The following is a 15,529-nucleotide window of genomic DNA, read 5'->3' as shown; positions in this document are numbered from 1 at the left end:
GTGAATCAATTATGCTCCATCAGGATCTCTCACTGATGATGTTTTTTGTTTGTGTTCTAGGTTACAGCCCCAGGAAAAATTGCCAAGTAAGTCAGCCCTCCCCTGGGCAAAAATCCCCTAAATCTTCCCCTTCCTAAAACAGCTTCTACCAGATGCCCTCTGCAGTGTGCTGAGGGTTGAAAGAGCCTACCCCCAATCTCTGGTCTTCTGGAGTGAGCAAGCCTGTGTTTGCGTCTGCGCTGGGAGCTGTCCAGCCTCTGACCCACCCGGCCATTGGGCCTGACTGGACCCTTGTCTTGGCCCCTGAGGCAGGAGAGGCTGACTCTGGGAAGGCTTTCTCCTGCAGAGCTGGAACCGATGCCAGGAACCCAACCCACAAGTGCTGGCTTATCCCACTGGGATTTTCCAGGACAGAGTGGCAGCCAGCCACCTATAGACAATTATTTTTTCAGCACATGGCTGAAGCTTTTCTGGGGTGGGATGTAGGCAAAGTCCAGAGGGCAAGGATAAAGACACCATTTCCTTGCTTCCTCCTTTTATCCCTGGCCCAGGGATAAAAAGAAGCAGCCAAATGCTTATGAAGTACCTACTATGTGCCAGGTGTTATAACACTGTAATTTCTTTTTTTTTTCTTTTTTTTCTTTTTTTTTTTTTTTTATTTAATAGCCTTTTATTTACAGGATATATACATGGGTAACTTTACAGCATTAACAATTGCCAAACCTCTTGTTCCAATTTTTCACCTCTTACCCCCCCCCCCCTCCCCTAGATGGCAGGATGACCAGTAGATGTTAAATATATTAAAATATAACTTAGATACACAATAAGTATACATGACCAAAACGTTATTTTCTTTACAAAAAGAATCAGACTCTGAAATATTGTACAATTACTTGTGGGAAATCAAAAATGCAGGTGGGCATAAATAAAGGGATTGGGAATTCAATTAATGGTTTTGTTCTCCCAGGTTCTTTTCTGGGCATAGCTAGTTCAGTTCTTCTCCCATTAGAAATATTTGGTTGATCTTGTTTCTGAGGATGGCCTGGTCCATAGAACTGGTTCATATATATTGTTGTTGAAGTATTTGATCTCCTGGTCCCCTCATTTCCTCAGCATCAGTTGGTTAAGTCTCCCAGGCCTTTCTGAAATTATCCTGTTGGTCATTTCTTACAGAACAGAAATTCCATAATATTCATATGCCACAATTTATTCAGCCATTCTCCAAATGATGGACATCCATTCAGTTTCCAGTTTTAGACTACAAAAGGGCCCACAAACATTTTCAATACAGGTCCCTTTTTCTTTGTTCTCGGGATATAATCCGTAGTAACACTGGATCAAAGGGTATGTATGGTTTGATAACTTTTGAGCATAGCTCCAAACTACTTCCAAAATGGTTGGATTGGTTTAAACCCACCAACAATGCATCAATGTCCCAGTTTTCCCGCATCCCCTCCAGCAATCATCATTATTTTTTCCTGTCATCTTAGCCAATCTGACAGGTGTATAACACTATAATTTCATTGTATCCTCACAACCACCTTGGGAAGTAGGTGCTACTACTATTATCCCCCATTTTACATTTAGAATATGGGATGTCAGAATTGGGAGGGCCCTTAGAACACAGGACATCAGAGCTTGATCCCGACCCTTTCAGATACTGACTACTTGTATGACCCTGAGCAAGGTCACTTAACCTTTCCCATCTTCAGTTTCCCCATTTGTAAAATGAGGGGGATTGGACTCAATGGCCTCTTAAATCCCTTTCTATCTCTAGAACTAGAAGTTTTTGACTGTGGGCTAGGCAAGTCAATTAACCTTTCTCTGCCTCAGTTTATTCAGCTGAAGATGGGAATATTTATAGCACCTGCCTCTCTGGGTTGCTGTGAATCTCAACTCAAATTTAAAAACTATATATGTAAAAATATATATTAATATTACATATACTATATGTTTATGTATTATGTATATGACTAGCTCCTCCAGATCACACTGACACTGGACATCTTCAGACATAATGGTTAATAGTCACATATGTTTTATTGGATTGCTTGCCATTTAGGGGAGAGTGGAGGGAAAGAGGAGAAAATCTGAAACACAAGGTTATGCGAGGGTCAATGTTGAAAAATTATCCGTGCATATGTTTTGAAAATAAAAAGCTTTAAAAATAAAAAATTAATCACATAGGTTTGTAATATATATATATATATGTATATGTATGTGTGTATATATATATATATATATATATATACACACACACACATATGTGTATATGCAAAAATCCTATGGGCAGATAAGTGATTCAATGTTTAGAACTCTTGCTCTAGAATCAGGAAAACCTGAATTCAAATCCAGCCTCAGATAATTTCCTAGCTGTGAGATTCTAGGCTAGTCATGTCACCCAATTTGCCTCAGTTTCCTCATTTGTAAAATGAGTTGGAGAAGGAAATGGCAAATCACTCCAATATCTTTGCTAAGAAAACCTCAAATGGGGATCACAGTCAAATACAATTGAAAAAAATGACTGAATAAGAATGTGTTTGTATACATGTACACGTATGGATATATAATATATGCATAGATACACACTATATATATATAGCATATATGTACACATACGTATACATATATGGACATGTATATCTATACACATTATATATACAGATACACGTATTGGAGGGGTGTACATTACCAAGCCAGAAGCTTGACTTGGATAGAGGTAGGTATAGCCCCCCACGCCACCCTCCTCAGACCAAAGTTCTCAACATCAGGAGTGAGTTTTTTTGTTGGCATTCATAGCCCCAGTTTGGAGATCATATGGAGTTCCCCCATTCTTCAAGTTCGTGTCCTTTCTGTCAGCAGCCCAGGAGTCTTCCAAGGAAAGCCAAGGTCACCGAAAAGCAAGGGTTAATGAGTAGTCGCCCGGCCCCGGAGACAGCCAAGTCTCTAATGTCCTTCTGCAAGGAATCTGTTGGCCCGGATCTGAATGCTGCTGAGAATCTTGGCCCTGGCGATATTTCTGAACCCAGACCGATCCCGGAGCATACCAATAACCAGATTGGTGAGTCACTGGGGGTCTGGTATGTGAAGTGTCTGGCTGGGAGGAGCTGAGACTTGACACTGGAAAATTTCATAAGCGACTGAGAGGGCTGGTGGGGTATGAAGATGGTTTGTCCTTCTAGGCTTGGTGGCAGGTTATCTGGGTTCAGATCCAGCTCCAAAATTTATTTCTGTGCTTGGCACAGGGTTTGAACCCAGGCCCTCTGACAGCATAGCCAACATTCTGTGGAACTGATGTCTTCCTCTGACTTTTCTTCTAATTCTTAATCTAGGAACTTGTGGATTTATTAGCCAAGTGACCCTGAACAAATCACTTAAATCTCAAGTTCCTTACTAGCAAAATAAAGGCCAACTCACTTGCACTGCTTGCTTCCCAGAGCTGGGATGGGAAAAGCTCTTAGCAAAGTCTAAAGAGTTATAGAAATGTTAATAATTTATGATAATTCCCAGCCCCCCACCTTTTTAAAAACACCAAGTAAATGTAAAAGCATTGAGTGAGAACACCTGATTTGTGTTTTCTCACTGTAGTTGGAGTTGGGGAAGGGGGGAGCAGAAATACGCCAAGGGAGTACTCAGATGAGGCTTTACATGGAGCAATTGTTCAGACAGTGGTTGCTAAATGCATAAATCATTGAATATGGAAGCTCACTGTGGACTTGGGCAGATGCAAAGGAACAGGGCATAGAATGGAATACTGAGACATGGTGGAATGTCACGAAGGAAGCACTCAGAGTAAGTTGGGGTTAATCTCAAAAGGTGCCTTGGACTGTGTTAAAATCAGCAGTAGATCTTGAAGGAGGCAGAAGATATGAGAGGGAGACAAAGGAAGGAAGAAGGAAGGAAGGAAAGAGAGAGAAATAAAGAGAGGAAAGAAACAAAGGAGGGAAGGAAGGGAGGAGGAAGGAAGGATTAGGAAGAAAGGAAGGAAGGAAAAAAGGAAGTAAATCTTGTTGGGAAGGGAAGGAAGGAAGGAAGAGGAATAAGGAAAGAAGGAAGGAGAGAGAAAGAAAGGAGTAAATGAAGAGAGGAGAAAAAATAAGAAAAGAAAAGAAAGAAAGGAGGGAAAAAGGAAGGAAGAAGGAAGCATAAGGAGGAAAAGAAAGGAGAGAAAAAAGTTAAGTTTTGTTAGCAAAAGAAGGGAAGAAGGAAAGAAGGGAAAGAGGGAAGGAAGAAAGAAAGGAAAGAAGAGAGGAATAAGAAAGGAATAAAGTAAGGAAGGAAAGAGACAAAGAAAGGAAGGAAGGAAAGAAGGAAGGAGGGAGGGAAGGAAAAAGGAAGGAGAGAAGGAAGTAAATCTTGTTTGTAAGGGAAGGAAGGGAAGAAAGGAAGGGAGGGAGGAAGGGAGAAAGAGGAATAAGCAATGAAGGAAGGAGAGAAGGAAGTAAATCTTGTTGGGAAGGGAAGGAAGAAAGAGAGAGGAGAGACAGACGGAGAGATAGAGGGTGGGGAAGGAAGGAAGGAAGAGAGGAGAAAAAAGGAAAGAGGAAAAAAGGAATGAAGGAGAAAGGGAAGGAGAAAGTAAGAAGGAAGAATAAGGGGGAAAGAAAGGAAGGAGAAAAGAAAGTTAAGTCTTGTTGGCAAGAGAAAGTAAGAATAGTGAAGAAGGAGGAAGGAAGTCTTAGATCTGAACTCCTGATCTTTGTACTTCTAGGAACTGTCATAATACTAGGTTCAATTGGTTCATACTGAGAGAGATCATACTGAAGACCTTGAAATCTGGCTAGTGTAATACCTAGTTTCATGAAAAATTTTTATGGCTTCGACCAGGATCTTGTAGTTAGAAAGGAAGAGCTGTTTTAATCCAACAATGTCTTGACATTTGATGAGAAATGGACTGTTGATGTCTGAAGATCAGTGCACAGCTCTAAAATCTCATGATCTTGTGCTTCTGTCAATCTCCTTTTCTTGCCTTCAGTTTGACTTCATCTGTAAATGGAGAGGCAGGACTGATAAGTCCTTCTGGAAAGTTCTGGATCTAGGTGTCCCATGATACCCTAAGATGTGTATTGCCATTTCTATGGTCTAGGACCAGGATCTCTCAGACCATATCTCCATGAGAATGTGATTGGAAGCCAATGTGCCTGACTTTTACAGATGAGCGAAACTAGGCCCAGCTGAATGTACAATTGACTTCAGAAGGGACTCAGTAGCAAACTTGAGATCACTAAACATCCAAGGACCTTTTTGCAACCATCATGTCCTTTTTCCAGCATGAGACTTCCACTGTGACTTGGATCACGAGGCAAGGTATTAGGTCCAATCTAGTGGCAAGGACTCTCAGGGAGTGCCAACCATCTCCTAATAGAGGACTGAGGGTGAATGCCTTTAACTAGATCTGGTTCTAAGGTACATTAGCCTGGTATCCCATGGAAGGAGGAGCCTGTTGCCTGGGGACTGCCTATAATAGATGGAGCCAGAGAAAGGCTCAAGTCTACCCTGAAAATGTCACTCCAGTATCATCTTCAGTCAAGGGATCGAGCAAAACTATGCAAGATCACCTAATCCTGGGGTCCAGAATGGGAGCCGAAGCTTTTTGGAAGCCAGGTCAAGAATGGCCCTTTACTTTCCAGCAAATCCAGAACCAGAGAGACAACTTCCACTCAGGACCTTGGGATCAGAACAATATTGGGTCACAAATCTAGAGCAGCAAGGAACCTCAGAAGCTGTCTAATCCATCTCCCCCAATTTTATAGATGAGACTCAGAAGGTTAAGCTTTGAAATCTAAGATCATGGTTCTAGAGGTAGAATTAGCGCTCCATTTTTCCAGATGAGAAAATATCAGCCCAATGGTTAAGTGATATGCCCAAGACTAAATTTCTATAATGAGATTTGGACCCAGAACCTCTGATTCCTGATTTCATTTTAGAGAACCAGGATGGCTGTTTACCAATAAAAAACAAAAAAATAGCTGAATGGTAGCCCTGGTGTTTCCCAGGGAAAGCCATTTCCTCCTTGAGCCTGGGCCTCTCCCCAGATTGTCCCAAGCCTTGGGGAGCTTTCCCCACCCACCCCACATCCGTGTCCAGTGGCCCAGCTACATGAGAAACCACGGTCCCCCATGGAGAACAACTTCCCTAAATTCATCCGGCAGGGGGATGGGAAGTCTAAGTAGTCTCTAAAATGAGCTGCTCCTGAGACCAGGGGAGGAGCGAGATGAGAAGGGGACAACCTCTGCAATGAGGCTGACGCCTTCTTAACTTGTTACTTGCTCAATTTTTAATGGGCTTGTACAGCCTGTCTCTGACCTACGTAACCCTGGTCAAGTCACGTCACTGATTCCAGGCAACTTTTAAGACACAGAGGAGGGGGATTTTTCTTACTCCCAAATTTCCTCTGCCAGTAAAATCTCAGGGCTAGAATCTATCATTAGATAAATATGATAGATGAGCTAAGATAGATTTTTTATCTATCATTATTCCTATAAAATGAAACAAGGGCAGCTAAGTGGTACAGTGAATAGAACTTGGGCCCTGGAGTCAGGAGGACCTAGCTGAGAGCAAATCTAGACTTGAATACTTACTAGCTGTGTGATCCTGGCTGAGTCATTTAACCCTGATTGTCTCCAAAAAATAAAATGAAGGAGAAGCAGCATATGGTAGAGGAGTTCCTTCATCTGCAAAATGGGATTAATAATTACAGGACCTGTCTGAGACCCCAGGGAGGTGCCTTTGTAACCCTTGAAATGCTATAGAAATTATTCCTGGGATCATTAGGGTGTTATCTAAAATCCAGCTTCACCGATTCCTCTTGCCTTGCAGAGAATATTTATATCATGAAAGCTGACACCGTGATTGTTGGGTCTGTTGCCAGAGTGTCCGAGGGCAGGAATCCCACCACAACATTGGAAATTGAGGAGAAGACCCTGGAGACAGACCAGTCTACCCATTACCCAGAGCAGGAGACAGAGCTGTCCCCTGGGGGCCACATTGATGTCATGTTCTCCGTGGAGGAGGAAGGGAAGGAATACTGGCCAACGGCTGTGTCTGCCAAGTGAGGGCCAGAGGAAGGAGGCCAGGCATCTCTGGGAGCGAGCTTGGGAAGCTGGGATAACAAGCAGGGGCTGAGCTGGGGGCCCTTCTTTGCAGGCCACAGGGCTCGGGACACATGCCTGAGCTGACCTTCCTGAATTGTTTAATGGATTACACTGGAATGTTCTGGAGGCTGTTCTGGCTTTGGCCAGATGCCTACCCTGCGGGGCTGACTTCCACTTTGAAGAAAGTGATTTAGGGACAAGGGGGCACTAAAAGGTTCAGTTTGCTGGGAGAGACAGAAGGATTTACTCTTTCCTGCCATCTCTCCGTTGCTTCCAGGCCCAGGCCACCCAAGCACACTTGGCCGTCTTCATTGAGGCACCTGGAATCCATTCTGTCCAGAGTGGCAGAGACCAAGTGGCTAGCTTTGGCCCTAGGCCACTGCTTCCTTTTCCCCTGCACCCAGCACTCTTCAGTTCCCTTTCTGAAATGCTTCCTAGGACCATATTGGCAAACGTACCACTGGGAAAATGTGGGTCCCTCAGAAGCGGGCTCTAAGCCAGTCCCCTGTGGTTACTCTGCTTGATTGGAAAAGGAAAGTCCAACTGGGATTTGTGTTTGGATCTTTCTCTTCAGATCTTGTGAATGCTGAGCAAAGATAAGCAGATTTTAGGTTCAAAGGTACTCCTGTCTGGCAGGGGACCTGCGGGTGGCCCCCAGCTACTGCTGACCATTCTGACTGGTGGTATCCCACTGACCCACCAGTCCAGTGATATCTGCGTAGGTACTTGGTGCCCATCTTCTTTACCATCTGACTGCTGCTTCTTCAGTCTCCCTGATATCATCTGACAAGGACACTGCTTAGGACATGAGGTTTTCTAGCAGGCAGGACTCATCTGTTATCTGGAGTAGAGATCTTTTAAACCCCGAACCTCCCATCTTATTTCCCTTCTGACTTAAACTGAAGAGTGTGAAGGAGAACTTTGGAGTAAGGGAGATCCAGTTTCATATCACACCTGATACTTAATAGCTCTGAGATCTGGGCAAGTCACTTAAATTATTTGCCTCGGTTTTCTCATTTGTAAGATGAGAGATGGTCAACTCCTAACTTCCCACCCTGAGAAGTGGAAGGATGGAGGGAAGCAGTATAGGAAAGAAAACAGGAAAACCACAAAAGATACAGAGCTAAGCCTGCCGTGGTCCTTCTTTATGGAGCCTCCTCTTCTCTTTGAGAAGGCCGATTGCTAAACCTAGAATGGTAGATAAGTAACTTTCACTAAGAACTGCTGAGGGTAAAAAAATTGGTCTGGCCTACTCTTGGGAGTCAGTAGCTCAGCAAACCCTGGGCATGGTGGGAAAGTTTGGATCTTTGTATTGCAATTTTAGCGTTTGATTTATGCTTATTTTTGAACCTCTGTACACAGGGAAACAAGACAGCAAACAACCCAACACTTGTGTTGGTATAGCTCTCTGTCTTCAAATTCAATGGACTGAGTAAATGCTGCTTGGACTAAATAAGGCCATGAGCGTTAGTTAAGAGAAAATGTGTTGGCATTTCCCCAAGTCTGTTTGAATTTCTCTGTATTTGCCTTTCACTTTTAGGACACCAGCCTGATCAATGTAGGTGGGATAATATCTCTTAGTTTTGTTTTTTTTTTATGTTACAAAAAGAGCATTGAATATGTCGTTTCATACATATAAGTCTGGAAAGAACCTTAGAAGTCATCCAGTCCAACATTAAATTGGGTCTCGGCCTCATCTCTAATGATTACTACACTTGTGACTAGATAAGCCACTTTGCTGACCTTGGTTTCTTCATCTAAAATGAAAGGATTGGATTGTATCTGAGATGTCAAACTAGATCAGCAGCTGTAAGCCTTCAGCAAAACTCCCTAGTGTGACCCAAACCAAACCAAAAAAAGACATTTGGAAAACATTTAACAAAATGCATAGAAATACAATACAACACAGATAATGTTAATTTGTGGTTTTCTAACTCCGTATGCATTGGCAAGGATTTATTTCTATTTGAATTCTACTGCACTGCTTTCCTGGATTTCATCATCTCCAGAAGCTCATCATTCTGCAAGATGAAACCAATTTATAAACTCATACCTCCTCAGAATTTTCCTACCACCTGTAGGACTTTGTTGTGTGTGCCCCTGCTCTGCGTAACCTTCCCCCCAAAACCCCATTCTTATGTGTTACAGCTCCTGTTAGATTGTGACCTCTTTGAGGACAGGAATTGTCCTTTTTTTAAAATAAGTTTTCATTGATATTTTCTAATTCTTGAATTAATATAGTATCCCATGTAGTCCTTCTCCTCCCCTTTCTAGAGAGCCAACTCATATGAGAAACTATTTTTAGAGGGAAAAAAAGAAACCCAACAAACTGATACATTGAAAAACTTTGAAAACATGTGCAATGTATAACACATGTGGACCTCCAACCTCCACAAAGAGGTAGATTGGGAAATGTCTTTCTATAATTTGAATCCCACTTTTAATAACTTTGTTGCATTTACTTTTTATTTTTAGATTTGTCACTATTCTTTCCATCTACATTGTTGTAATTACTGTGTATATTATTTTCTTGGCTCTGTTTGCTTCACTCTGAATTAATTCAAATAAGTTTTATAGCACAATCATATTCTTTTACATTCATGAACCATAATTTGCTTAGCCACATCCCAATAGGAATTTTCAATTCTTAGTTATCAGAAAAAATGTTGCTTTATACATTTTGAAGTATATGGAGACATTTTTCTTGTCAACAGCTTCTTTGAGAATATAAGCCCAATAATGGAATCTCTGGCTCAAAAGGTAGTGACTTTATTTGCATTATTCCAAGTTACTTTCCAAAATGGTTGTACTATTTCACAGCTCTACCAACAATGTTTTTATTGAGTCTACCTTTCCATAACACCTCCAACATTTACTATTGCTATTTTTGTCATTTTGGCCAATATACAGAGTATGAGATGAAATTTCAGGGTTGTTTTGATTTGTGATTGTCTTATTATTAATGATTTGGAACATTTCTTCATGGAGTGGTGAATACTTTGCAGTTGGTCTTTGGAGAACTGCTTATTCATATCCTTTGATCATTTAGCTACTGGAGAATGACTATTGTTTTTATACATTTATGAATTGTATGTATGTGTATATTTATGCATACATACACATTGTGCATATACCTTCCCAAAATATCAAATCCTTATCAGAGAAATTTGTTAACAAGATTTTCTTTCACCATCTACAACCATTCAAATTTCCCTTCAATATCCTGGATATATTATAAATAGGCAGGAATTGTCATAAGCCTTCATTTTTTTTAAGGTTATACATGTACATTGATTTTTTTTTACATATTTCCATATGAGTCATGTTGGAGGGAAAAATCAGTACAAAAGGGAAAAACCTCAAGAAAAAATACAGAAGAAAAAGGTGAAAATTATATACTCTGATCTGCATTCAGTCTCCATAGTTCTCTCTCTGGATGCTGATGGCATTTTCCATGCAAAGTTTATTAGAATTATCTTGGATAACTGAATTGCTGAGAAGAGCCAAATCTATCATAGATGATCATCATATGATCTTGCTCCTACTGTGTACAATGTCCTCCTAGTTCTGTTTGCCTCACTCAACATCAGTTCGTATAAATCTTACCAAGATTTTCTAAAATCAGTCTGTTTATTATTTCTTATAGAACAGCAATATTCCATTACTTTTATGTATCATAACTTATTCAGCCATTCCCCAATCAATGAGCATCCACTCATTTTCTAGTTCTTTGCCACCTACAAAAAGAGCTGCCACAAACATTTTTGTACATACAGCTCCTTTTTTTCTTTTCTATGATTTCTTTGGAAAATAAACCCAGTAATGGTACTGCTGGATTAAAGGGTATGCATGGTTTAGTAGTCCTCTGGGCATAGTTCCAAATGGTTAAGTCTTTCTTTATATCCTCATCATTTAACAAAGTAGGCACTTAGTCAAGTTAATTTGACTGCCTCTAAGTTGAAAGCCTCATCAAACATCTATGTCAGCCGTACATGGAGAGGATGCCCACTCTAAAATACTGAGTTGTAGTCTAGTTTCAAGGCCTGGTTCTTTCATTCATGAGCTCTTGAATGTGTTAATTAACCTTTCAGCCTTCTCCTGTTCAAAATAAAATAAATGGACTAGACTCTGTGGGAATTCTTTATCTGAGGCCTGTAAATTATTTTTACATTTAAAATAATAATTCTGAGAAGTGGTCCATCAGTTTCACCATGTTGCCTACTCAAATGAAATATGAGATGCGGAAATTTAGAGCCATCTCCACTCCAAGTGTTCACACTGACTATTTGTGTCCTACCTGTGGTAGAGCATTCCAAGCTCTTGTTGGTTTGACCAGCCACAAGCAGACACACTGTACCATGACTCCAACATAGCAATACCATTTTGGTCCTCTTTGATTGAAAAACAACAACCAATGAGTTGCCTACCCAAGGAGTCCAAGACATTGAGAAGTTTAAGAAACCTTGGGTTCTGGGATCTTGAAGCTCTCCTTTGATAGTCCATAAAACTAAAATTCAAAACTCTAAGCTTTCCTTTCAACAAATAATTAGCCTTGAGAATAACTACAGAAATAAATTATGATGCTCATTTATTCCCAATTAGTATTGTTGGGAGTTTACATTCGTCATGGGTAAGTGTGAGGTATTTGAGTCTACCCCTGCTAGATCTCAGTCTGGTAAAAAAAAAAAAAGCCTGTTTACTCATTAGACCACATTCTTTAGAGGAACTTGGGGTTTGGATCACGAGTATTATTTTGAAATCACCCACAATGTTTTGCCCAAATTGGAAATTCAGAGAGAATGATACATTGGGAGACATGGTTACATGAAAGCTAAGAACCCAGTCTCAGACTAGGGTAAACTTGAAATACCATTTTCCTTCTACTGAGACTTGTGGAGGGTTTTTTGTCTCCAAAACAATAAGCCTTTATTAAGCACTTACTATGTGCAGGCATTGGGCTAATCGCTGGGAATATATAAAAAAAGGAAATAAATCTAGCCCTTGTGAAGTTCTGGCTATTGCCATTTTGGGTCATTTTTGCCAATTTGCAGAGTATGTGATGAAACTTCAGAGATGTTTCAATTTGCATTCTTTTTATTTTTAATGATTGGAGCATGTTTTCATGTTATTGTAAATACTTTGCAATTTATTCTTTTGACAGCTGTTTATTCATATTCTTTTACCATTTAGCTATTGGAAAATGGAGTCAGATAGTCTGGGTTTGAATCTAGGTTCTTAACCTCTCTACTTCACATTCTAGAACTGTAAAACTAGGGGGTTGAACCATGTAGTCTCTCAAGTCTCTTGCAGCTAGTTCTAGGGTTCTGTCTTTAGAATGAATTCAGACATAGAATCTCAGAGTAAGAAGTTACATTGCAACCCACACAGGGAAGCCCATAATTGTACAAGAATAATTCCTCTTAAAAGAGATCTAAACCAACCAATAAGCACCCAGCTTTTGGTGTGATGACTTCCATTGATGTTGAACTCGCCAGGGACACCCCCATTTCACTTTAAGACCTTTTCATTGCTAGGAAGTTTTTCCTTGACCCTAAATCCATTTTCTCTGTCCCTTCTACTCTAATTTTGCTCTCTGGAGTCAAGCAGAATGAGGCTAATCTCATGTCAATCAACTCATCCCATCATCATTAGCAAAATGGCTAGCATTAGGCTATTTGTCAGGCACTATGCTAATAGGTTTTTACAAATATTTGACCTTTGTAACAACCATGGGAGGTAGGTACTATTATTATCTTCACTTTACAGTTAAGGAAACTGAGGCATATATAGGTTAAGTGACTTTCTTAGGGTGACACAGAAGTAAGTGTCAAAAGCTGAATTTGAATTAAGGTCTTTTTGAGTGCAGGCCTAAGGTGCTCTTTGTCCACTGTCCTGCCAACTGCCATATATATAATGTGTGTGTATTTGTATGTGTATGTGATATATGGGAAGGCCCTTAGAACATAGAATATCAGAACTGGAAGGAGCCTTAGAACAGAGAATGTCAGAGCTGAGAGGGTCCCTTAAAGAGACAGAGAGAGAGAGAGAGAGAGTGTGTGTGTGTGTGTGTGTGTGTCTATATATACACACCATACACATTCATACATACATATACATATATATCTGTGTATATGTTTATATATATATATATATATATATATATATATATATATATATATATTCTGCTGGTTACCACCTCTATGCTGATTATTACCTCCAGTGATGTGCCCAAGGCCATACAAATGGTAACCAGCAGAAGCAGAACCTGAACTTGAGTCCTCTGCTCCAGCATCAGTTCTTCATCCCTGATAAGGCATTAAACAGTATCTTCTAAGTAGCTGCGACTCATTCTGATGTTTAGAGGATTTTTAATAGTTCTAATTCTGCTTGATGACTTCACTCCTTGTTCTCCCTCTCAGCCCACCCAATTCTGAAAGCTTTTGGGAAGCGAAAAGTATCTCTTCCTCACAAAAAGGTCAAGCCCCACCCCATGGATGTAGAGGTAGGTAATTACCCAGGCTTCTTGTATTTTAGTATCTAGATATCAGTTTCCAAGCATTTCTTCACAAGTCCACAGAATATTGGAGCTGGGAAGGGCTAGAGAATATAGGATATTAGAGCTGGAAGAGCTCTAAAACATGGAATGTCAGAGCTGAGGGGACCCTTAGAACACAGGATATCAGCTGGGAGGGTCTTTAGAACAGGATGTCAGAGCTGGGTGGGCCCTTAGAACAGACAATGCCATTGTTCAAATTCCTTTTTTGTCCTTCTGACCATTCCCTTGGTTCCATTCCATCAAAGTGGAACATTCAAGTGCCCCCCCACCCCCTGCTTTCATTGTACTTGTTCCATAAATTTCTATAATGATACAAATAGCCTCCCTTCTACAGGGAAGTTCAAAACCCTGAGTCACCGTGTCAGAGTAAGAGCAAGAGTAATGGCCCAAATCCATTTTCCAGCAGTTGGAGATTTGAATATCAACCAGTTTTCAGTTCTCCAGAAGTCTTTCTTCCTGCTCCCAGTAGCATGAATCATTAGCTCCTTGCTTCCTTTCCCGAATGCCTGATCTTTCTAGACCTAGATAAAAACCCAATAAAAATTCATCAGACTTTACTTTTACAGTTTAGGGTAAAGGGATACCACATTTCCTCCAGAACTTCTGTAGGGATGCACCCAATTCAACAATAGTTCCTGTTTCTACTTTCTTCTCTGACTGCACTTGATAGTGCAAGTATGTCTCCTCAATTAGAGCTGTTTTGTTTTACTATCTTGTGTGCTCTCTAGACCTTGGTATTCTGAACCTTCCTAAATAGCACTAAGACAATAACACATTTGCTTTCATCTCAGATCTTTTTCTTTCTTGTCCCTTCCTTCTTTGGGAACCCACTGAAAAGCTTCACCCTTTCATACCTTTAACTCACTGGTCATAATGGGGAAATTGGAAGACTCCTTGCTCTCCCATCTACTTCCAAGCTCATCCTCTACCATCATCACTCAATAACCTCTACTCTTTTTTCTTTTCTTTTTTTTTTAATTATTTTCAAAATATATGCCTAGTTTTCAACATTAACCCTTGCGAAACTTTTTGTTCCAATTTTTTTCTCCTTCCCTTCCCCTGCCCCTCCCTTAGATAGCAAATAATCCAATTATGTTAAATATGTGCAATGCTTCTATACATATTTTCATAATTATTCTATACAAGAAAAATCAGATCAAAAAGGAAAAAAATTGAGAAAGAAAACAAAATGCAAACAAACAACAACAAAAAAGTGAAAATGCTATGTTGTGATCCACACTCAGTTCCCATAGTCCTCTCTCTGGATGCAGATGGCTCTCTCCATCACAAGACCATTAGAACTGGCCTGAATAATCTCGCTGTTGAAAAGAGCTATGTCCATCAGAATTGATCACCATATAATTGCTGTGTACAATATTCTCTTAATAACCCCTGCCCTTTTGAGGTTATTCAATTTACATCACCCTCAAGATTATAGTAGCTGTTATCTAAGACAAATTTTTTCTTTCCTCATTAAGTTCAATGCTTGGCTCACAGTCTTTTTCTCCCCACCAAGCTCTCCTTCTAGGAGACTTCAGCATACATATTAATGCTCCCTCACTGTTCTCTTTGACAGGGACAAGTTGGGATAAGATTATTATAAGAGTGTTCTGGTTGGTCTTTCTATCTCAAAATTCTACCCATTCTAGTCTATTCTCCATTTAATAATCAAATTGGTTTTTGATATAATCATAATATAAAGTGATAAATTATATCATACCTCATCCCCATATACACTCAATAAACTTCGATGTCCTGTTGATTCTATATCAAACAAAAAATATTTTGACTTTTGAAGATCTTCATCACCTGACTCCATCCTATCCTTTCATTTTTCTTATACCTTACTCCCTTTTAAGTATACTGTGATTTGAGATGT

The 15,529-nt window shown here is 40.2% G+C and overlaps 1 protein-coding gene across 3 annotated transcripts in view; it reads left to right on the top strand.

Moving 5' to 3' along the window:
* Positions 1-10,385, top strand: part of TNFRSF8 (TNF receptor superfamily member 8) — an 81,547-nt gene extending 71,162 nt beyond the window's left edge. For 2 of the 3 annotated variants that reach the window (XM_031962840.1, XM_031962842.1), the window contains 3 exons: positions 61-86; positions 2,860-3,061; positions 6,820-10,385. In XM_031962840.1, the coding sequence (XP_031818700.1) occupies positions 61-86; positions 2,860-3,061; positions 6,820-7,055 (464 nt within the window). In that variant the 3' untranslated portion in view covers positions 7,056-10,385. The remainder of the gene's footprint in view (positions 1-60; positions 87-2,859; positions 3,062-6,819) is intronic. The other variant, XM_031962841.1, reaches the window with a different exon arrangement.
* Positions 10,386-15,529: the final 5,144 nt, after the last annotated feature.

Source organism: Sarcophilus harrisii, chromosome 3 (assembly GCF_902635505.1).
Source record: "Sarcophilus harrisii chromosome 3, mSarHar1.11, whole genome shotgun sequence".
Lineage (NCBI taxonomy): Eukaryota > Metazoa > Chordata > Mammalia > Dasyuromorphia > Dasyuridae > Sarcophilus > Sarcophilus harrisii.
Note: the sequence above shows the minus strand (reverse complement) of the source record. Positions and strands in the feature narration are given on the sequence as shown.